The following is a 22168-nucleotide window of genomic DNA, read 5'->3' as shown; positions in this document are numbered from 1 at the left end:
TTGGGGGACCATATGGGATATCAGGAATTGAACCCAGGTCTGTCCTAGGTTGGCCACTTGCAATGCAAACGCCCTGCCGCTGTGCTATCGCTCCAGCCCCACCCGCTGGACTTTTGTTCTTCCACACAGAGGTGGTTTCTGGCAGAATCACCAGCCCGGCTGTGTGGGCAAGTCAGAAGGTGGGGACTTGGACTCAGGTGTGAGGGCTTGAGAACACTGTGTACAGGTAGCTGGGGCACCCCCAGTTCTCCTTTCTTCAGATAAGGGGACCTTTGTGGGGCAGGGTTGGGAGCCTCAGATCAGTAGCAGAATGCCTTAGGGTGGATGGACACAGGAAAGTGGGCACAGCTAGGGGCCAGGGTTGGTAGGCAAAGGGCACCCCAGATGGCATGGGGGGAGCAGAAAGGGCTCTCTCACCTTGCATCTGCTCAGCAAAACTGCATAAACCCTGCCACCCCTCGATACCTGACACTACCCGCTGCTTCCTGGGGAGATATTGTGGACCTGTCAGTCCCTGAAGCATCCACATCTGCCCCCACACTCTGAGGGGCTCTGCGCATCCCCTTGGGTCTGCCAGTGTGGCAGAAGCCTAGGCCCCAGGTCTGTCCTGGTGCCTTGTCCCCAGCCTGGACATGACTCTGCCTCCACAGAACCCCAATTTCCAATTTCCGGGACCCCCCAACAGCATGAGTCACCTCACCAGTGCTCTTTCTCTGTCTAGGATATTTCCCATGTGCCATAGTATCAGGGTGCCCAGCCAGGAAGGATTACACCGCATCCATTGGAAGGATTACACCGCATCCATTACAAGGATTACAAGGCATCCAGTGCCTTGCCTCAGCCTCCTTATGCGGTCACATTGGGGTTGGTGGGAGGAGCAGCCCTTGGTTCTCCCAGCTGACCCAGCCGCGCCCCCAGTGCCAAGCCACAGACCACATGCATCAGCTTTTTGGTTTTATTTAAAACAAACATCCGTGCGCTATGTACAGATTCAGCTCCTGGGTGTAGGGTGGGCAGGGGCCGAGCCGGAGGCAGGCGCTGGCAGCAGAAGGGAGGAAGCTTCCCAGCCCACAGGGCCAGTATCCCCCACCCCCCACACGGGGAGCCCCATGTGAAAACAGGTCAGGGAGCCTCTTTCCAAAAAAATAGATAGGAGCCTGGGCTAGTCCCCTGCCCCCTAGTGCTGTCGTGTCCCAATCCCACTGACAGAAAGAAAGGCCTGTTCAGGAATCCTGGCCCAGAGACAGGAACCACGGGGATGGTCACCCTGGGTGGCCCCAGAAGAGTGGGCAGAGCCAAGGAGGGGAGAGGTGAGGGGCCAGACCAGACCCCCAGGCTTTAAGGCAAAGCGGGGTGAGGGAGTACGCAGCCCCGGGTGGGCTGGCCTTTGGCACAAATGGGAGAGGGTGGCTGCATGGCCACGGGAGCAGGGGCGGCGGGGGCATGGCACCCCGGTCCTGGACCTCCCCTTCCAGGGCCAGCCACTCAGTGTTGGGACTTTGCCCTGCATGACTTCTGTCTCCGCTGTGTCCTTGGGCCCACAGTCAGCAGAGCGTGTCTGTGTTGAAGGAGAGCTGGGCCTGGTGACAGATGATGGTTGAGTTGGGGTGACCCCTAGTGGCTGTCTCCACACCTGGGACTGACCTGGGTGCTGAGCTCTGTGGCAGATTCCACCCCACAAACCTTTTCTAGTTTTCTTACTTTGTTTTATGTTTGTTTTGGGACCAACCCCAGCAAAGCTTAAGGGTTACTCCTGGCTCTGCGTTCAGCGATGCTTAGGGGTTACTCCTAGCAGGCTTGAGAAATCATATGGGATTGAATCTAGGTCGGTCCTGTTTATTTTTCCTCCCTGCTATACTATTGCTCCAGCCCCACTTACTCTTTTTTTGGGGGGTGGGGTTCCACACATGGCAGTGCTCAGGGGTTACTCCTGGCTCTGCACTCAGGAATCACTCCTGGCGATGCTCTAGGAACCATATGGGATGCTGGGAATCGAACCTGGGTTGGCTACATTCAAGGCAAATGCCCTCCCCACTATGCCATCACTCCTGCACCACTTACTTTTAAAAAGGATTATCTCAGGGCTGAAAAGCTAGTACTTGCTTTACATATATGACTACCCCAGGTTCGACCTCTAGTTTCCCTGAGCCCTTCCAGGAGTGGCCTCTGAATTCACAGCCAGAAAAAATTCCCAGAATACCACTGAGTGTGGCTCTCAATCCAAAATAAAAACACCTTTTTTCTTTCTTTTATATTTGGGCCACATGCAGTGGTGCTCAGGATGCTTACTCCTAGCTTTGCACTGAGGGCTTACTCCTGGCAGGGCCCAGGGGACTCCATGATATGCTGAGGCTCGAGTCTGGGTCCCCTACATACAAGGCAGTAACTCCACACTATACTAGTTCCAGCCCAGGATTCTTTCTTTTCCTTTTCCTATTTTCTGTTGTTGATATTAGGGCTGCATCCAGTGCCTAGGACTTAGTCCTGGTTCTGTGTTCAGGAATCACTCCTGGATTCCTTGGAGGACCTTATCAGATACTGGGGATCAAACCTAGGTTGGTTGTGAGAGGCAAATACCCTCCCTGCTGTCTTATCTCCCTGGCGTCCAACCCAGGATCCCTTTTTACGCTCTGCTCCCCCAATCTCCACTCTGCCCTGTGGAGACACCCCTCAACATCTGGGATGTCTGCCTACTCCTAGGCCTCCATGTCTGCTCTAGTGCTGAGCCTCTGGTGGAGCTCTGTCACCTGAATGAGGTCAGCAGAGGCCCTAGGGACCCACCAGCTTCCACAGAGTGGGTGCGGGGTTGCCTGCAGGCAGGTCCTGCTCACCCGCTCCTCCTCGAAGCTGATGAGGCCTTCATCCTCTGTGTCCAGGTCCTCGGGCTCCTCAGTCACCAGAGCACGGAGTTCTGTGGGTGCAGGGCGCGGCCGGAACAGGCTCAGCAGCCGGCCCAAGGGGGACTGCAGGCCAGAGGGTGGCTCCGTCTCCTGCTGTTCCAGGTTGTCGCTCTGTTTCTTGGCGAAGTTGACAAACACCTGTGGGGCCGAGTCGGGCTGTGGGTGGGATGGGGAGGCCCAGGCCCCGGCCCCGGCCCCGCCTTGGCTTCCAGACACTCACATTGTCCAGGGTGGTCTGGCTGACTGAGTAGTCCTCGATGCCCAGCACCCCCATCACTTGCTCCATCTTGCTGAACACCTGTGCCAGCGAGATGTGCTCCGACTTGAGCTGGTACTGCACCTTCGTGTGGTGCCGCTCCTGGGGGCAAGGCAAGTCAGACAAGTCAGACGAGAGGGGACCAGGAGCTGTGCAATTCCTGGACCTAGTCACAGGTCCCACCAGGACACTCCCACGCCGGCACCGCCCAGCTTCCGCCACACCCGCAGGCCACGCCCACATCCCCCTACACCACCAGGCCACGCCCACAAACCGCACAGCTCTCTGGGTCCCGCCCACATCGTTCTCACCCTCCCAGACCTTGCCTGCAGGGGGCCACTCAGGCCCCGCCCACAGCTGCTTCATTATTCAGGCTCCGCCCATACCACGCCCCACTGGGCCCTGCCCCAAGTCCTTCCCACAATATGACCCTCAGGCCAGATAGCAAGGCCACACCCACAAGCCACGCCCACACGTGACCACGCCCATGTCCGCTCTGTCCTCCCACGCAGGCCCCGCCCCTGCCCACCTTGAGCACCGCCTCGGGGAAGTTCCGGTTGAAGAAGCGCACCACATCCTTCACACTATGGCTGCTCTTGGTCCTCACGGTGATCATGTAGCCGTCGCCAAACCTGCGCGACAGGCCCGTGGCCCATGGCCCTTGCCACCCCCACTTCTCCCTCCCTGGCCCCACACTCTGCCCACCAACCAGCTCACCGGTTCTTCAGGTGCTGGATGCTGCCCAGACAGCGCAGCCGCCCGTTCACCATGATGGCCAGGCGCGTGCACAGGGCCTCGCATTCCTCCATGCTGCGGGCACAAAGCAGGGTCGCGGGGTCAGGAGGTGCCTGAGCACCCTGGAGGGGTAGGGTGGGGATTCGTGGGGGCCGGCAGAGCAGGGCTTGGCATGACACAGGGTTGAGGCTAGAAATAAAGTGGGGCGGGGTTCTAGGGGGCTTGGAGCTAGGCTCAGGCAGAGCAGGGCTGGGCATGGCTGCAGGGTTGGGACCCCGAGGGCAGGAGTTGGGCTCTAGACTCAGGCAGAGCAGAGGGGCCATGGAGACAGCTGTGGCTAGGAGTACACAATAGGGGGTGGGATCGGGACACACCTGTGTGATGTTAGCACCACGGAGCGCCCGGTCTTGATGAGGTCCAGAATGAGATTCCAGAGGAAGCGCCGTGCTTTGGGGTCCATGCCTGTAGTGGGCTCGTCCTAAGGGGGCACAGGCTTAGCCACAGCCCCGCACCCTGCTCCTGCCCCGCCGGCCACCCCAGGGGCCTCACCAGGAAGATGAAGGACGGGTGGCCAATGAGGGCAATGGCGGCCGACAGCTTCCTCTTGTTGCCACCGCTGTAGGTGCCGGCCGGCTTATCGGCGTGCTTGGTCAGCTCTAGCTTCTCCAGAGCCCACTTTACCACCTGCAGAGGGCACAGCAGGGATGTAAGGGTGGGCGCGTGTGCTGCTGCAGCAGTGGTGGGAGCTGGCATGGCAGGCTGGGACCCACCTGCTTCTCATCCTTCCAGGGGATCCCCCGGAGCCTCGTGTAGAGCTGCAGGTGCTCACGGGCCGTAAGCTCGTCGAACAGGGCGTCAAATTGGGGGCAGTAGCCAAGGCTCTGCTGTACCTGCAGTAGCTCCCTGAGCACACTGGGGACACAGCACTGTCAGCCCTGAGCAGCTGGCCGGAGCCCTCGCCAGCTGCCTACCCCACCCTGCTGCCCTCCTGCAAGCCACTGACCTGTGCCCGTTCACAAAGGCCTCGCCCCCAGTCGTGCTCTCGTCGCCCGTCAGCATCTTGAAGGTGCTGGTCTTGCCTGCTCCATTGACACCCAGGAGCCCAAAGCATTCCCCGGGCCGCACGCCCAGACACAGTCGGTCCACGGCCAGGATGCGGCCCAGCTTCCGAGATTTGTAGACCTGAGCAGATGAGGGCTGTTATTTGGAGACCATGCCACGGTGTCCACCCTGCACCTGCACACAGCCATCTTGATGCCCGGGACCCACCTTGGTCAAATTCTCGATCTTGACCATGTCGTTGTCTGCATCCCCTCGGAGCACACGCCGACGCTCACTGGCCACATCCACATCATCCTCCACGGGCTTGGTGGACACTGGCATGCGCCTGGGGAAGGGGGCGGGTTGGGAGTCATTGGTGCGCCAAGCACCCCACCTCCCTGAAGCCCTGTTCGCCAAAGGCCCCACTCACTGTGGCTGCCGAAGGAAGTTGTACTGGCACATGATGGTGAGGAAGAAGCCCACAAAGCCCTCCACCGTCATGGCCACTAGGCTCCGGGTGACGATGTCCCACTCGAAAGGGGACTTCATCTTGTCGAACTGGCCTGCGGGGCAACGGGCTCGGGACCTGGGCGCAGGCATGGACCCCATACTCCCCACACTGCCCTGTGGACCCTGGCCATGCCCAGGTCCCCTTCTAAGCCTCAGCCTCCAGTCCCCATGACCCCCATGCCAACCCATCGCCCATTGGCCATGCCCACAGAACACACCCACATGTTATTTGGCCATGCCCAGATGGCCTGCCTCCATGCCTCACCCCCCCCACCTCACCGATCTTGGCATAGTACTCGTTGATGTACTCGTTGTAGGCCATCTCCATGAGCCCATGGCCCAGGTTGTAGTTGGGGAAGATGAGAAAGCAGCTTTTCAGGTAACTGTTGACCACCTTCAGGTCCTGAGAGCAGTGAGTTCAGCTCTGCTGGCCTGCCCTGAGCTTCCTGGCTCTCCTCGGCCCTGCTATCTTGCCCACTGTTCTGCCTGACCCATCCCCCCACAGCCCTGCCCTCCTTCAGTCCTGCCTACCAAGCTCTGCCCCCCACAGCACCCTGCACCTACCCACCCCATCCCCTTACCCACAGCCCCTTTGTCCCTGCCCACCCTACTTCCCTGGTCCTGCCACACACCTTGTCGTGCTCGAAAAGCTGTAGCAGAAACGTGGCCACGGTGGCTGTGATGCCAATGAAGAGGTTGATGACAATGAGGAACACGTAGGCTGAGCTGGGCACCTCGAACCAGAAGGAGGCTGGGTACATGATGGGAGTGATGGACCACCTGGGGGTAGGAACATGAGGGGGATATGAAGCCATTAGGGATAGAGACATGGGAGGGGATGAGCCCCCCTGGGGGTAGGGACATGAGGGGAAGAATGAACTATGTGGGCAGAGGAACATAATGGGGGTGGACCCCTTGTGGGAAGGCAGGCAGCAGGCATGGTGAGCTCTCTGACCCCCTCCCTCTCCAGCCCACTGACCCCAGCGACCCTTCTTCCCTTTAACCCCACCCTTGGTCCCCTAATCCCGCCCTCCTCAGCCATCTGACCATCCTCTGACCTGCCCTTCTCAGCCCTCTGACCCTGCCCTCTTACCCATACAACAGGAAGAGAGAGAGCACTGCTGGGAAGTTGGTAGGGGAAGTGTAGGCTGGCAGGTCAAACACAAACAGGATGATGACACAGCAGGTGGCTGGGACCAGGTAGTTGAGCTACCAGAGAGGGGTGCTGGTGAGGGCCAGGCCAGGAGCACCCTGGGAACAGGCTGGGGGGCAGGACGGGAAGGCAGAGGCCCGGGGCGCACCATGTCCCACACGTAGTTGGCGAGCCAGTAGATGACGGGGTTGCAGCCGCTGACGAACTGCAGGTGTTTGGCCTTGGTGGACTGCTCGGCCACCAAGAAGACCACAAAGCTTGCTGGCACGAAGGACATGGCCACAATGATGAAGATGGCGATGACTACATCGGTGCCCTGCAACCTGGGGGAAATAGCCCTGAGCCCTGCCCAGTGCCACAGTGGTACCTACTTCCAGACCTCCCAACCCTGCCCATCCCGGCCTCCCACCGTGACCCTCAAGCCGCTACCTTTCCAGCCTCCCAGCTGCACCTCTCCCAACCTCCCAGCCACACCCCTTCTGGGCTCTCAGACACACTTCCATCAGGTCCCCCACCTACAGGTAATCCAGGGAAAGGCTGGCGCTGGTCTTGTTCATGGGGTGGTTAGTGACAGTAATGCCTGTGCACAAGGAGGGCAGCCTCAGAGGCATGCTCAGTATCACATGTCCCTCTCACACCCCCACATGCCCATCCCACTCACCGTAGGCTGCTGGATTGCCCTTGCTCTTGGGCAGGTTGGCGCGAAGGATGGCGTTATTGAGACTGTTGAGGTAGGTGGGCATGCTGTGGTAGCCCTTGTTGTTGTAGAGCACCTGGGGGCAGAGAGAGTGACGCAAAACCCGTGGGTCCCTGTGGGAAGCCGTGGGGGGACATGGGACATAGCCAGCACTCACCTGTGCTGCCCGGCGCACTGCGATTTTTCGCACCATAGCCGGTGCTCGGGCGCCAAATGACGCCGGGATGGACTTCTGCACGTTGCCGAACGTGATTGCCCCATACCTGGTAGAGAAGGAGGGTGGGTGGATGGCAGTGAAGATAGGCGGACAGGGAGCACCCTAATCCTTCAGTCCCAACCCCTCCGACTGGCTCACCGGTGCAGTCGGAAGCGGTCAGAGGTGAAGAGCAGGTACTCAGAGACATTGTGGCCAGTGATGTCCATCAAGATGTCCCCAGTGACCACACGCATCTGTGGGGGGTGTCCCCCCACGCCTCCAGGGCAAGAGAAGCCAGTGCCCTGCGACGAGCAGATGCAGCGCACGGGCTCCCGCACCAGGTGGGGAAGGGCGGGTGCGGAGGTCCAGTTCTCTGTGAGTAGCAGTGGGCAGTCAGCCCCAGCCATAACATCACCCCACCCCACGCCCAGCAGGTCTTTGAACTGGTACCTGGCCCTGATGTGGGTGGCAGCGAGGAGTTCCAGGTCTGCAGGGGGTCGTCATCAGGGGACATGGGTGAGTCGGAAGGGGCAGGGGAGGGCGGCGGGGGCACGAAGTTCGACAGTGGCAGCCCCTTTGTGAAGGACTCCAGGCACATGCTGTCGAAGAAGCGAGCGGCCAGCACTCGGGATTCGCCACTGCTCAGGTTCAGGGTGGGGCCCAGCGAGCCATTGGCTGGAGACTTCAGCACGCAGGTGGCCCCCACACCAGATGGTAGCCGGAAAGTGCTCACCAGCTGCTGGGGGCTGGCATCGGGCGACAACCGTAACCTGGAAGGGCAAGACGGTCAGTCCAGTGGTGGAGGAGGGAGATGGGATGTCCGTTCACCAGCTCCCAGCCCAGCCTCAGCCCAGCCAGTGCTCACCGGTACTCCCGGCGCTCCTCATTGGCATAGGGGATGAAGTTGCCACGAGGCTGAGTGTAGTTGTGGTACTGGGAGGGCGACAGGACCAGCGGGGGCAAGTCCCCTGGGAGGGATGTGGGGAGAAGCCGGTTCTTACCCTCTACCTGGCCAGGGATCTCAGGCTTGGTTTCCCCCTTCCTGAACACCATGAGGGCTTGGGTCAGGGAACTGGAGAAAGGACTGGGAGGGACAAGCAGGGTTCCAAGTAGCATGGGGCGGATGGAGCATCCCCTGAGGCGCGTGCAGCCCTACCGATCTCGGGAACAGAGAGGGCCACGGTCATGGCCACGCAGACAAAGAAGGCAGGCAGCAGGATCTGGGAGGACAATGCCTTGGAGTTGCGGCGGGCACAGTGGAATCGCTTCACCAGCAGCCCATGAAACTGGCGCACTCTCAGCCACCAGCCGTCCAGCTTGTGGCTGCCTTGGCCCACTCGTGTGAGTGCCTCAGCCTCAGCCTCTGCACAGGGAGAGGATGCTGAGCCACGACCTGGTCGCCACTCAGGCCATTCCCAAGGCCCCCACAGCCAAGCCCCCACCTTGCAGACTGACGTTGTCCGGGTCGTGAAGGCCATCCAAGAGCGGCCGGTAGTCGCCGTAGACACCTGCAGAGCCAGTGGCCTCATCGCCACGGGCAGAGCCCACCGAGGACGTGGACTGCAGGGACGCCTGCGACTGTGCCAGCTCCGAGCTTTGGGCTAGGTTGCCCGCTGGTGCCTCCCCTGAGACAGCTCTGTCGGTCACAGGAAATGCATCCTTCCTGGACTCCTTCATATCTGCCATGGCAGACGGAGCAGGTAGCGTCCCGTGGGGAATCCCAGCTCTCTAGCCCCCCTGAGCCCTGACCTCCAGAGAAGGACCCGTGAGCAGTAGCCCCAGCCAGACTCCACCCAGTGGACAGTGCGGGGCTGACCCATGGTTCTGGGCCTCACCTGCCTCACTGTTCTCCAGAGACTGGTCCTCTTCAGACACCTTGAGGAACACCTCCTCCAGTGTCGTGTCCATCAGCCCGAAGCTGCTCAGGTGCAGCAGGTCCAAACTGCACTCCAGGTGCTGGGGAAGGGTTGGGTGAGGCTCTCATGTAGGCTGGACTACAGGGACCTCGCCTCCCTAGGCCCACTTGACTGGGCTACTCCTACTGCACCCACCTACCCACAGCCATCCAACAACCTGTCTGATTGGCTGCCCCTGATAGCCCCGCCCACGCACAGCCCATCATTCATTTAATGCTCTGCCCTGCCTGCTCACACCCACATGATTGCCTATCTCTGCTGTGCCTGCCCACCCACAGCCCATCCATTCACCCACCTGATTGTACCTAATGACGTGTCCATCCACAGCCCATCCATCCATCCATCCATCCATTCATCCACCTGTTTGGCTGCCCCTCCTAAGTCCGCCCACCCACAGCCCATCTATCCAGTGCCTTGCCTGTCCCATCTGTCCAATGCCCTTCCCTCTCTGCTCTACCCACCTATTGGCTGTCCCTGATGACCCAACCACCCACGTATTGGCTGCCCCTCCTAAGCCCGCCCACCCACATGAGGCTAGGGCTAGCCACGCACCTGGAAGAGGCGCTCAAAGCCCCCCTTCTTGACAGCCTCACTAGGCAGGATATAGGAGAGCTCCGTGCTGGTGTCTGAGACCAGTAGGCAGGAACCCACATGCTTGCGGATGAACTGGGAGACTTGGGGCTCAGAGCAGCAGCTCAGCTGGGCTCGACCCGAAGGGCTTGATGTCAGCATTGGCTCTGGGAGGATAAGAAGAGGGGCTGGGAGAGAGACCCTGAATGGGGCCCACCTGACCCCTGCTACAGAGAAGGTGGCCGCAAGGCCCCGGCCCTTCCCTTCCTTCCCTCCCTTCCTCGTGGGGAATGGGCAATCTCCACACAGACCTTGGGGATCCCCAGGCTGGGCTGGCTTCTTGACCAGCGTGAGGCGGTAGCCATCGCCGTAGGCGCCCTTGAGGAAGAGTGGGGACCCACAGCACTTGAGCTTCCCATGGGAGATGATGGCGATGCGGTCCCCCAGCAGGTCGGCCTCGTCCATGTGGTGGGTGGACAGGAGGATGGTGCGACCTGCAGGAGGCCGGCTGGGCTCAGGAGGCTGCGAGGTATGGCTAGGTGGGGGTAACCACCCTGCCCACGCCCACTCACCAGGCTTGTACTTGAGGATGAGGTCCCAGATGGCGCGGCGCGCATAGGGGTCCACCCCCGCCGTGGGCTCGTCCAGGATGATGGCCCGAGACCCGCCTACAAAGGCAATGGCCACCGACAGTTTGCGCTTCATGCCACCTGACAGGGTCTGCACCAGCGAGTGCCGTTTGTTGGACAGCTCCAGGTCTTCGATCATCCTGACAAGGAGAGAAAGGTGGAGCAGGGCTGGAGCATCCCACCCACTCTACAGCTGTGGATGCACAGGTACCTAGCTAACAAGGCCCTTCCACCCTGCAAGGCTCTGCCCATCATACAGGCCCCATTCACCCTGCCCAAGAACATGCCCAGATAAAGGCCCTTCCACCCTGCCACAGACCCTGCTCATCAAACAAGGCTCCACCCATACTACCCAAGACCCTGCCCAGCACTAAGGTCCCATCCACCCAGCCACATTCCTTCCCATTCATTACTCAAGGGCAGGCCCTGCCCTCCATAGCCCACCCACTCTAATGCCCATTCTAACACACAAGGCCCCACCCATTCTGCAAGCAGTTGCCAAGCACATAAGACCTACCCATCATATGCCCCTTCCCAAGACTGCCCACTACATGGCCCCGCCCACCCCGACATGCCCCCTCCACCCACTTCTCCATCTCCTTGCGGATCTCCGCCTGGGCCATGCTCTTCAGCCGGGAGTAGAACCACAGGTGCTCCTCCACCGTGAGCCGATCGAAGAGCACATTGTGTTGAGGGCACATGCCCAGGTTCTTGCGGATCTCATCCATTTCTGTGCGGATGTCGTGCCCGTAGATGGTAGCTGATCCCGATGTGGGTGGGAACAGGCCGGTCAGGATGGACCTGGATGGGTGGGCATGGCCATGACTTACCAGCCCCTGTCCCAGCAAAGCCCACTGCGTCACCTGGCCAGCCCCACAGCACAGCGGCTGTCTGTACTCACATGGTGGTGGTCTTGCCAGCCCCGTTGTGACCCAGGAAGGAGACCACCTGATTTTCGTAGAGGTTCAGGCTTAGCCTGTTCAAGGCCGGCTTCTTGTCCGTCTTGTAGATCTTGGTGAGCTTGTCCACGCATACCACCAGGGGCAAGTGGGTAGGCTCTTCCTCCATGCCACGCATCTCCTCTGCAGTGAGGCCCAGGTCAGCGCCCAGCCTCCCCGGGGCCCTCCAGCACCCAGCTGTCCCATGCTGTCTCACCCAAGTGCCGGCTCTCCATGGCACAGGCCTGGTCTTCTTCCATGACACTGAGTCGGGGGGCATGAGCCCAGGGCCAGGTCCATTCCCACGCTTCTGTTCGCCCACTGCCCAGCCAGTAGGACTTCTGCAGCGGGAAGTACCAGGGTCGGGGCAGCCCATACATGCCTGGGTGGGGAGAAGGAAGTGGCCAGGCCCTGAGTCATCAATCTCTGACCTCAAGCCACAGAGCCCCAGTGCTGCCCCCTCCACGGGGGAAGAGAGGAAACTACCTGGGTGCACTGCCTCGATGTACCATGTGAGCACCCCATACACGACAGCATCCACCACCAGCATGATGACGGCCAGCAGCAGGTTAAAGTCGTCTCCCTCCACGGGCGACTGACTAAACGTATGCCACTGGATGCCCACGCCTGCTACCTCATACAGGGCGAAGTACTTGGAGCCCAGACCAAAGGCAGTGGTGGACATCAAGGACTGTGGGGACAATGGAGTCAGTGTGCAGGGAAGCAAGGCCAGACACCACCACCACCCACACACCACCCATACACATGGCCTGCCATGACCCTCACCGCAATGCACTTCTCGAAGGCTGTGATCTTGTCGTGGGCCACTTCTTCTCGGATGGCCACATACATGTAGGGCACGTAACTCAGGAAGTAGATGATGCCACCACAGGCCGAGGCCAGCTTGGCCTTGGAATACAGCACTGACACCAGGAAGCTGGGGTGGAAGGGGAGCTGGGCATGGGCATCAGGCAGCCCATCATGTCCTTGCCACTGTGCCAAAGCCCCCCTCCTGGCATGAATGAGTGCCTACTGGACACAGGCTCCCCTCCCATCAGGCACTCACCAGAACATGATGGTGGCTACAGCATACACGGCCAGGAAGAGCCAGATGATGAGCACATGACTGTGCATGAGCACCTGGCCGTACTTGAGGATTGCAGTAAGCGCCGTCACCGAGATGGACAGCTGCACAAAGCCCGTGATGAACCAGGCCACCCAGTGCACTGCATTATTCAGGCCCATCGTCTTCATCACCTGCATTGGGAGGCGGGACTTTGGCAGTGGTTTTAGATGGCCCCTCCCACTCCATCCCCACTGGAGTGGCCCTCTCAGGGTGCCCCATCTCTCCATGTGCCCCCGCCCACCTCCTTGAGGCGATGCTCCTTCTCAGCCACGATGTGCTGGATCGTCATGGCCACAGAGTAGACCCAGGAGATGACCATGCACAGGGGCATCATGTGCTCGATGACAAACAGGAAGCTGTGAGCACAGGATATCAGGGGGCGCTCGGGGGTCCTGCCCCATGCTCCAGCTCCCAGTCCCCGGCCTAGCACTCACTCATCCCGTGTGTAGCAGGGGTAAGGGAACATCTGCACGTAGTTGCCCGGCTCCACCACATCATGCCCCACAAAGGTATTGATGATGGCACGCTCCATCATGTCTGCAGGTAGAGCAGGTCAGCCATCAGGGGGCATCCTTCAGCTTGGGTCTCACCTTTGCCCTGGACCCAGGACCCTCACCTTGGATCCAGACGAAGCCATACAGGAAGTAGAATCGGCCGCCTGTGTTGGGCCCCGGGCGCCAGTAGGCCCGGCGTATCTCATTGGTTTTCTCCGTGAAGCTCGAGTTCTGGCGGATCTTGTAGTGGAGGTGGGGTGGCAAGGAGCCGTCCTTTCGAGTCTGGAAGATCACACCTGTAGACGGGATGCCCGAGCCATAGGACTGAGTGGGGGGAAGGGGTGGGCAGAGGGCAGGGAGAGTCAAGGTGTACACAGGAGAAAGGGGCAGCAGCCATGGGGGCCTGACAACCTGACAGGGCTGGGAGGGAACCAGGAGGGACACAACTAGGGTGAAGGGGTAGAACAGGATGGGAGGGTGGGGTTGGTGGAAGGGGCAGGGTTTATAAAGCAGGTCTCAGTATGCCAGGCAGGTGGATGGTTGTGGGTGTCGGGGCTTGCATAGGGGTGGGGCTTAGCATGAGCCAGGCAGGTAGATGGCCGTGGATTACCAATAGGATAATCAAGATAGGCAAGGGTTGGTGGAGGGGCAGAGCTAGTGGGGAGGATGAGGGGCTCAGCATGAGCCAAGCAGGTGGGTGGTTGTACTTTGGGGTGAGCTTAATGCAGCAGGGCTTGGATGAGGAGCAGGGCTTGTGGGTGGGGTTCAGGTGGACAGGGCTCAGGGCAGGCAGGCCTTGGTGGGGCAGGGCTCAGCAAGAGCTAGGTGTTTGGGGGCGGGACTTCAAGGTCAGCAGGGCCCAGGGGAGGAGCGGGGCCCACCAGGAGCAGGGTTGGGGATCCGGGCTCACTGGCAAACACGGTGACGTTGTCCTGATAGGCCTGGTTGAGCGTGTAGTTGACGATGCTCTCCTCATCAGGAAAACCCTTGAAGATGTCCACGCTCACCTGAGGGATGAGCATGGTTGGAGTAGCCCCAGGCAGCCCCAGAGCCCCTCACAGGGGCAGGAGCAGGGACTGGGGCCGAGCACACCTTGGACATGAACTGAATCCAGCCACAGGCAGCGTTGTCAATGGTGTCCAGCTGCTGCAGCAGGGCAGAGCTGTTGGGCAGGGAGAAGTTGTCCTGGCGCAGGGCAGGTGGCAGATCCTCCAGAGACAGGTCCAGTGCCTCTGGGTGCAGCCTCAGCTCTGCCACTGACTGAGGGTGCAAGGCCGGCTCAGTGAGGGTGGTTGCTGGGCAGGAAGTGGGGATGACCCCCCACACCTGCTGCCCCTCAGACCTGCTGCAGCCAATCCAAATGCCTCTGCAGCCGGCCCTGCTCCAGAAAGCTGCGGATCTCTGCCGAGATGTTAAGCCAGACTTGGGCATAGTGCGTCACATTGCCTACAAAGGCAAAGGTCTCGTTGGCCTGCAGAGGGTGAGGAAGGAGGACAGGCTCATGTAGGCTGGTCAGCAGTTTGTCCTGACTCTTCAGCTCCCACCCAGCGGCAGAGTCCCGACCACTCCCGTTTCTTTTCTTTTTCTTTTGGTTTTTGGGTCACACCCGGCAGTGCTCAGGGGTTACTCCTGGCTCAGCGCTCAGAAATCGCTCCTGGCAGTCTCAGGGGATCATATAGGATGCTGGGATTTGAACCATCATCTTTCCTGGGTCAGCTGCATTAAAGGCAAAAAACGTACCACTGTGCTATCTCTCTAGCCCACTCCCATTTCTTTTCTAGAGAGAATGCCTGGGGTAATCTGGGTGACTCCTGATGGTGCTTGGGGAATGCTATATAAGGCCAGGGTAGGCATGAGGTAATCCCTGCACCCTCCAACCTACACCACCATTCTTTTTTTTTTTTTTTTTTTTTTTTTGGGTCACACCCAGCGGTGCTCAGGGGTTACTCCTGGCTGTCTGCTCAGAAATAGCTCCTGGCAGGCACGGGGGACCATATGGGACACCGGGATTCGAACCAACCACCTTTGGTCCTGGATCGGCTGCTTGCAAGGCAAACCCCGCCGTGCTATCTCTCCGGGCCCTACACCACCATTCTTACTCTGACCAAACTTCCATTTGTAAGCGCAAATCCTCCCCTTAAGCGTCACCCTTGGGCCTCCCTGTGATTCCTCAGTGTTGCATAAAATACCACACCTCAGTACTCACTGGCCCAGCCATGCAACTGTACGCAGCCCACCAGGGCCCGAACCCAACCCTGTGGACGGGCCCACAGGTGTCGTCACCCCCAGAGTGGGGCGGTGGGCTCAAGCCTGGATGTTTCCTGCTAAGTCCAACTTTTGCTGTGCTTTAGGGTCTTGAAAAGTGGGGCGCCAGCTCTACCGGCCTCACGCACCTTGAGGATGACCCGGTCAGCCTCTGAACCTGCAGGCGCGTACAGGATCTTGGGGTTGCTGGTCATGAGGTGCACCAGAAGGCCCAGATTCCGCTGCTCCTTGCTCGTGAAGCCCAGTGAGCTCATGTTGCCCCTCCGCAGGGCTTCGGGCTCAATGGTGCTGGGGCAGGACAGGGCATCAGGGGTTAGGAGGGCAGAAAAGTGGGACACGTCTCCAGTGGGCTTGGCTTTCAAGGAAAGTGGATTGCTCAGTGATCATGACTGGGGCGTGGTTTTCAGTTGGAAAACAAGTTTTCAGCTTTTAGCTGAGGCCCAGGGTGGGTGTGGTTTTCTATTGGAAAGCAAGGCTTTTCCGTGGGAGTTGGTGTGTGTGGGGGCGGGGTGGTCTGTGCTTCCATGGACAGGGCATTCTGGTAAGCAGGACATTCTAGTGAGTATGACATCCGGGTGGGCAGGGCACTAGGCCAAGACCTGGGCCTGGGCTAGGGAAGAACTGATGGCCTTGGCCTTGGTGGTCAGCTCCTCAGGGGTACCGTGTGTGGCATGGCTAGAGTTCAGAAGTGAGACAAGGCTTGGGTGACCTGGCATAAGGGTGGATGTCCAGGGAGACAGGGAGATGTGGAGCCTGCCCATCCTTGCCCAGTACCTACCGGTTGTTGCCACAGAGGATGGGCTGCAAGCCGGCCCACAGCTGCACGAAAGCCGAGCACTGGCCCTGCAGGGCGTCCGAGGAGGCAGGGGCAGCAGAGGATGCTGCTCCCTCCTCGGCTGAGCTGTTGGAACCATTGGAACCAGGACTCTGGCCCAGCCCCGTGCTGTTGGCCGTGCCCCCAGAGCCACTGGCTTGGCCCACTGGAGCCCGGCCAGCACAGGCACCCTGTGGCAGCAGCAGAGCAAGGGCTGAGAGGACATCTACATCCTGCAGGATCTTTTGGGCACCCAGCAGATCCTCCAGCAGTGCCTGCATCTCCCGTGGGGGTGGTGGCTGACGTTGGGGCACTGAGCCATTTGGGGCTGTGTCCAGGCCCAGCTGAGGGAGAATAGGTTTCAGGTGCCATGTAGACAGGGGCAGGGTTGGTAAAGGGGTTAAGGGCAGGGATTGGGGAGAGAGAGGTCTGGGAGCAGTGGCCTAAGGGCCAGGAGACAACCTGGACATGGCACCATCAGAGGGTCAGGCTCCCACTGCAGGGACTCTGCCCAGGTGCCAAGGTGCCCAGCACCCCCCACTGGGTTGTGTGTCTGTTGTGGGGACTGATCTGCCAGACAGGACCTCACCTGCTGGGCAATCTTGGCTGTGTCCAGCTGGTCCCGGAGCTCGGCAGCCAACTCTGTAAAGTGCCGGGTGCGGGCCATGGCCTGTCCACTGCAGACCACATCCCGGTAGCCCTGCAGAGCATCCTGGTGACCCTGCGGTGCAGTGAGGATGCGGCCCAGCTCCCTGGAGCCCCGTGAGCACGTCAGCTGCTCCAGGAGTGAAGGCGCCAGCAGCAGCTCCTGGTGAGGGTATAGGGAGGGGGTAGAGCTGGGAAGGGGCCTGGTCCTGTTGAGCCCCGAGCCTCACCTGGTACCACCGGCTCTGTCTGGGACAACCCATCCTGCCTCTGCCCCAGGCCAGCCCCAGAAATTCGGCAGGATCTCAGGCCCATTTCTCACCCACCTCCAAGACAGGCTGCCCTCACCTCCATCTGGAGCAGGTGGTCGCTGCCTAGGTGGCCCCAGGGTGTCCGAGCCCTGGAGAGGCCCGACCCTACGTCCAGGATAGGTGAAGGGCCAAACAGCAAGCGATGCACCTGGGTGGGGGACAGGTGGGTCTCAGAGGCCCTGCTTGTCCCACACACACAGACTACATCCCAGTATCCTGCTCACCTCAGGCAGGTCCACACGCGCAGCCAGGAGGGCCTCGGCTGTGCCATTGGGCAGCGACAGGTTCTGTGTTAGGAAACGCCACAGCTCCCGTGGATCTCGGGCCACTGAGTCCAGTGAGAAGGATGACTCTGGACAGGCAGCAGAGGGCATCTCAGGTCGCTCTGCCCTCAGCCAGGTCGCTCTGCCGGCTGGGCCTGCCCTTTCCACACTTACCTGCAGGGCCCCCGGGGGCATCAGCTCCCAGCTCTGGGCCCGAGCCCAGGGCTTCGAGGCGCTGACGGAGAGTCTCGAGTTCTGAGCCCAGGCTGGGCCGCACCGGATCAAACAGGTTACCGTCCTCCACCACGCGGCTCAGGCGCTCCAGCAGCTGAGTGACCCTGCTCAGCATGGCACATCAGCCCTGTGCCCGGCCGAGATGGGACTCGTGGGGCAATGGGGGACACACCCCAGGGCAACCAGGACTCACATGAAGTTGGTAGGACAGGCCCTGAGGCAGTGAGGACTTGGAGGTGGAGTTGGGGGGGGGGGGAACAGGCCTTAGGGTGACCAGGACTCTTACAATCCCCTGCAATGATGGGAGTTGGGGGAAGCCCCCAGAATGCCCCGACTCATGTGGAGTTGGGGGCCACATCCCAAGATAACTAGGACTCCTGTGGAGTTGGAGACATATCCCAGGGTGACTGGATTCACATGGGGTGAGGGACTGACCCTGGAACAACCAGGACTGACACTGAGTTAGGGGGACGGCCCAGGGTGCCCGGACTCACGTGGAGTTGGCATACTGCAGGAAGCCGAACTCGTCCCGCTGGCCATCAGGGCACAGGGACTGCATCACTGGCAGGATGCCCGCGGAGGTGAGAGGTGAGGCTGTGTAGAAGGCTAGTGGCAGGAAGGGAAGGAGCAGAGGGGTTGCAGGGATGGGCGGGGGCAGAGGTCGAGAAGAGAGATTTGGACAAAGTCAGGGGGACAAGCAGGAAGTGAGCAGAAGAGGAAGGTAGATGGCTCTGTGGCGAAGAGCGCAACCTATTCACCCTGAATACCCTGTTCCAGCACCATCCAGGGCCCAAACCAACGACCCCTCCCCAAGATCAGGCAGTGCCGGTTGAGAGGTCCCATGGGGACCCCGGCAGTGACCTCTGACCTCTCTGGACCCACAGGTGCAAGTCCAGGGAGTCCCACCCTGCTCCCTTCACCCCCCACCACAGACCCTGCCACAGGGACACAGCCAGGTGTGGAAGTGCGTGCTGAGCAGCACTGGGGGACAGCCCAGAGAAGGTGGCCCTCACTTACAGACTGCATGCAGGACGGCGAGACAAGGACCATGCGGGGAGGGGAAAACAGAACAGAGGAGACCAGTGAGCACCGGAGAGGTCTGGCCAGGGACTGGATGGGGACACAGGAAGCGCCGGGTCCGTGACGGGGAGGCGAGGGCCCTCACCTTCCTTCACGGAGATGGTGGGTTTCTTCTGCCTCAGGCCCAGCAGGATGAAGAACAGGACCAGGGGGATGAAGAGCTCAAAGGCCAGGACCCACTGCAAGAGCCGCGAATGAGGCCCGGTGGCTGAGCCTCCTGCCAGGGACAGGCAGCTGTGTCCCCCTGCTCGAGCTGAGCTGTGTCCTCCAGCCCTGCCTTTGGGGCTAGTTACACCCCCTTAGCCCTGAGCTGTGTCCCACAGCCTTATTCTTCTGGGGGACGCCGTCCCGTACCCACCAGTCAGCATCCTTGATTCCTGCTCCTATCCAGCTAATCTCCGACCATACCTGCTGTGCCCCTCAAAAGGATCCCGTGGGGCAACCCTGGCTCCTCCACAGCCAGCTCCCCACATGGCCCCAAGGTCGGGGGACAGGTCCCTGCCTCCAGGAAGAAGTAGGCTGAGCAGAGCGATCCCTCAGTCCCTGGCTACAGCACCCAGCCCCCCAGTGGGCAGGGACAAGGTGACCTCTGGTAGGGAAAATGCCCAGGGCCAACCTGCCCCTATCACCTGTGCTGGCCGGGGAGGGGAAAGCAGGGCAACAGGAGAGGGGCCCCCAAAGCCCTCCCCAACCCCAGTCCAGACAGGGCAGCTACTGCTGGGTGGACAATGGCGCTCTGTGGCCCAGAACACGCTCTGTCCGCACCCCACGCCCGCCCCAGCCTGTGCCAGCCTCCACCCCTCCCCAAGCTCAAGCCAGGGCCCCATCAAGGGCACACACCACGGGCCACCCTCAGACATGCGCCTGGGCACAGTGCCAGCTGACAATGCCCGCGTGGGCCTCAGGCAGGTCAGCCCGTGGGGCCAGCTCCGCCCTCCGGCTCATCAGGCACCTCCAGCACGTCACTGCAGCAACCGCTGCTCCCGCTGCCATGGCGACTGCTTCGCTCACGCTGCCGAGGCACAGGCTGGAGGGGGGGGGTCCCTCTGGGTACCGTAAGAGCCACCCCTCCAGGAGCCCCACCTAACCCTGGGCCCCAAGACCCCGAAGGTCCTGCGGTCTCAGGGGGACAGGGCCTCTGCAGCATCACTGGCCCCAGACAGGTGCTGGCCCAGGTCGTTATCCCGTGGCCAAGACCAACTAAGGCAGCTCACGCAGGTGGAGAAACTGAGACACAGAACAGGAAGTAAGACGGTCCTGAGCCCACTCAGTGGACACACCTCAGCCCAGCACTCAGTTCAAGGATGCACTTGGTAACTAAGACAACAGCCAGCCCCTGCCTGCGCCTGACCACGGACGGGCTGGGCACCTGGCTTGTGAGAGCTGAAAGCCGCCGTGGAGGCCCGAGCCCCACTCCCGTCTACTCATAAATCCCCTTTGGAAGCAGACCCCTTGTCCGAGTAGCCAGACCCAGTCCTCTCGCCCAGGCCTCGCCGCCCTCCCCAGTGACCCAGAACCTGACCAGCACTACCTGGGCTGCAGGACGGCTCTCCCGGGCCCAGTGCCAGCCAGCCCCGGTGACTTGGGCAGGAAATGTACCCAGCTTGGTTCCCTGCCAGTGCCAGGTGCCCAGGGGAGGCCTGTGGGTCCCGGCACCGGCCACGGACACCCAGCTCTGGGCTCAGCCCCCAGCTCCGTTTCCCCTGGGTTCCTTCTTGGGGACCCCACTGGCCCCGACCAGGAAAGCCCAGGTCTCATCAAGAAAAACCAAGTTGGACAGGTGGGGCTGCTGCTGCTGGCAGGCCAGGAGGGGACAGCCCCTGTCCATCCCTCGGAGGGGGCACCAAGGTGGCATCCATAGTGTCCCACGCAGCTGCGGTGCCCAGGCCCAGGCAGGCAAGCTCGGGGAGAGCGCTGGCAGCCAAGACGGGTGCTCAGAGCCCCGCACAGCAAGGCCCGGCACCCAGGGGCACTGTGGATGGGCCAGGGACCAGCAGGGCCCTCCTCCAGAGGGCAGGAGGGTGCGGGGCCTCGGCCTGGCACTGCAAGGACGCTGGCCGGGGTGGCAAGAACGCGGGGATGGAGCAGGTGGCAGCGGGGAGGGCTGTGGCGGGGGCGCTGCTCGCTCGGGTCCGGGCCAAGGGCAGCGGGTGATGCCAAAGCAAAGATGAACCGGGCTCGGGGGAGCGCCAGGCTGGGTGCGCCCAGCCCCTGCCCTGCCCCTGCCATGCTCGGCCCTGGGCACCCGAGGGAGGGCACGGTGCGGCTGGCCCGACCCCGCCACCGCCACCGCCACCGCCACCGCCACCGCCCTAGAGCGCGCAGGGCTCCGGTGCCATGACTCAGCCGTGCGCGGACGTCGGCGGGCGCGGGCGGGCAGGCGGGCGGGCTGGGCACGGGGTGCGGGGCGCAGGGTGCGGGGTCTGGGGCCTTCCCGGGGTCCCCGGGTGCACAGAAGGGCGCTCACCGGGCTCCGGCGCTTCAGCGTCACGTTCTTCCAGAGCAGCAGCTGCAGCTGGTGCAAGAAGCCCATGGCGGGGCCGCTCGGCCGCAAGGCGCCGCCGCCTCCCGGAGGCTCCGCTGCGCGCCCGTCGCCCGCCCGCAGCCCGTCCGCCGCCCGTCGCCGCACAGCGCCCGCGCGTGGGCGGGGCCTGGGGAAGGGGCGGGGCCTGTAGAAAGAGGTGGGCGGGGCCTTATGAAAGGGGCGTGGCTTGTAGAAAGAGTCCCGGTGAAAGGGGCGGGGTCTGCGGGAAGAGGCGGGGCCTTGCCAAGAGGCGTGACCTGCAGAGTGGGCCTGGCCCGAGGGAAGGGGCGTGGCCTGTAAGCAAGCAGAGCGGGGCGGGGCCTGTGGGAAGAGTCCTGCGGGGAGGGGCGGGGCCTGGGAAGGGGCTTGACCTGTACAAAGAGGCGGGGCCTGTGTGAAGAGGCGGGGTCTGATGAGCGGGAGGGGCGGGGCCTGAGAGACGGGACCTGTCGGGGGAGCGGGGCCTGCGTGAAGAGGCGGGGCCTGAGGGAAGGGACCTGAGGGAGGGGCGGGGCCTGCCAGAGGTTTGTGGGCGTGGTCTTTAGGTGGCCCCGCCCCTGGACGTGGCTTCGCCCTCGGCCTCCTTCAAGTGCAGTGTTCGCTGTGCCCGCCAGGGGGCGCCATCTGGGGACCAGGAGGAGACAGCGAGGTCTTTTTGTTTCCTTGTTTTTGTTGTTCTTGTTTACTTATTTTGCTTTGGGTTTTTTTTTTTGGGGGGGGGGTTTGGCCGCACCCTGCGGCACTCTGGTGTTACTTCTAGCTCTGCAATCAGAAATCAATCCTGGCAGGCTAGGCATCCTGGAATCCTGGAATGCTGGGGATCAAACCCCAGTCGACTCTGTGCAAGGCTTTTTTTTTTCTCCCCTCTTTG

The 22168-nt window shown here is 61.4% G+C and overlaps 1 protein-coding gene across 2 annotated transcripts; it reads right to left on the bottom strand.

The window, feature by feature from the left end:
• Nucleotides 1–941: 941 nt before the first annotated feature.
• ABCA2 (ATP binding cassette subfamily A member 2) lies at nucleotides 942–21393 on the bottom strand. Of its 2 annotated transcripts, XM_049782534.1 has the most exons (48): nucleotides 21241–21393; nucleotides 18859–18952; nucleotides 18188–18299; nucleotides 17634–17797; nucleotides 17421–17548; nucleotides 17234–17344; nucleotides 16830–17048; nucleotides 16205–16584; nucleotides 15555–15714; nucleotides 14504–14632; nucleotides 14254–14421; nucleotides 14072–14168; nucleotides 13284–13457; nucleotides 13102–13204; nucleotides 12909–13023; nucleotides 12608–12798; nucleotides 12328–12478; nucleotides 12028–12232; nucleotides 11759–11923; nucleotides 11505–11685; nucleotides 11192–11404; nucleotides 10547–10743; nucleotides 10286–10468; nucleotides 9957–10141; nucleotides 9324–9444; nucleotides 8931–9167; nucleotides 8645–8851; nucleotides 8354–8456; nucleotides 7939–8258; nucleotides 7648–7861; nucleotides 7450–7555; nucleotides 7257–7368; nucleotides 7115–7175; nucleotides 6744–6918; nucleotides 6536–6651; nucleotides 6075–6222; nucleotides 5722–5845; nucleotides 5363–5495; nucleotides 5161–5278; nucleotides 4895–5073; nucleotides 4662–4803; nucleotides 4441–4575; nucleotides 4266–4369; nucleotides 3874–3966; nucleotides 3686–3788; nucleotides 3121–3258; nucleotides 2832–3038; nucleotides 942–1580 (listed from the first exon to the last, which is right to left on the bottom strand). In XM_049782534.1, the coding sequence occupies exons 1-48, from the start codon at nucleotides 21304–21306 to the stop codon at nucleotides 1545–1547; spliced, it is 7323 nt and encodes a 2440-aa protein (XP_049638491.1). In that variant the 5' UTR covers nucleotides 21307–21393; the 3' UTR covers nucleotides 942–1544. The 2 variants fall into 2 exon arrangements, with proteins under 2 accessions (XP_049638491.1, XP_049638492.1); XM_049782535.1 differs by lacking the exons at nucleotides 18859–18952; nucleotides 21241–21393 and having other exon boundaries at nucleotides 17634–17820; nucleotides 18188–18254.
• Nucleotides 21394–22168: the final 775 nt, after the last annotated feature.

Source organism: Suncus etruscus, chromosome 10 (genome assembly GCF_024139225.1).
Source record: "Suncus etruscus isolate mSunEtr1 chromosome 10, mSunEtr1.pri.cur, whole genome shotgun sequence".
NCBI classification, from domain to species: Eukaryota; Metazoa; Chordata; class Mammalia; order Eulipotyphla; family Soricidae; genus Suncus; species Suncus etruscus.
This window is presented reverse-complemented; position numbering and strand designations above follow the sequence as displayed.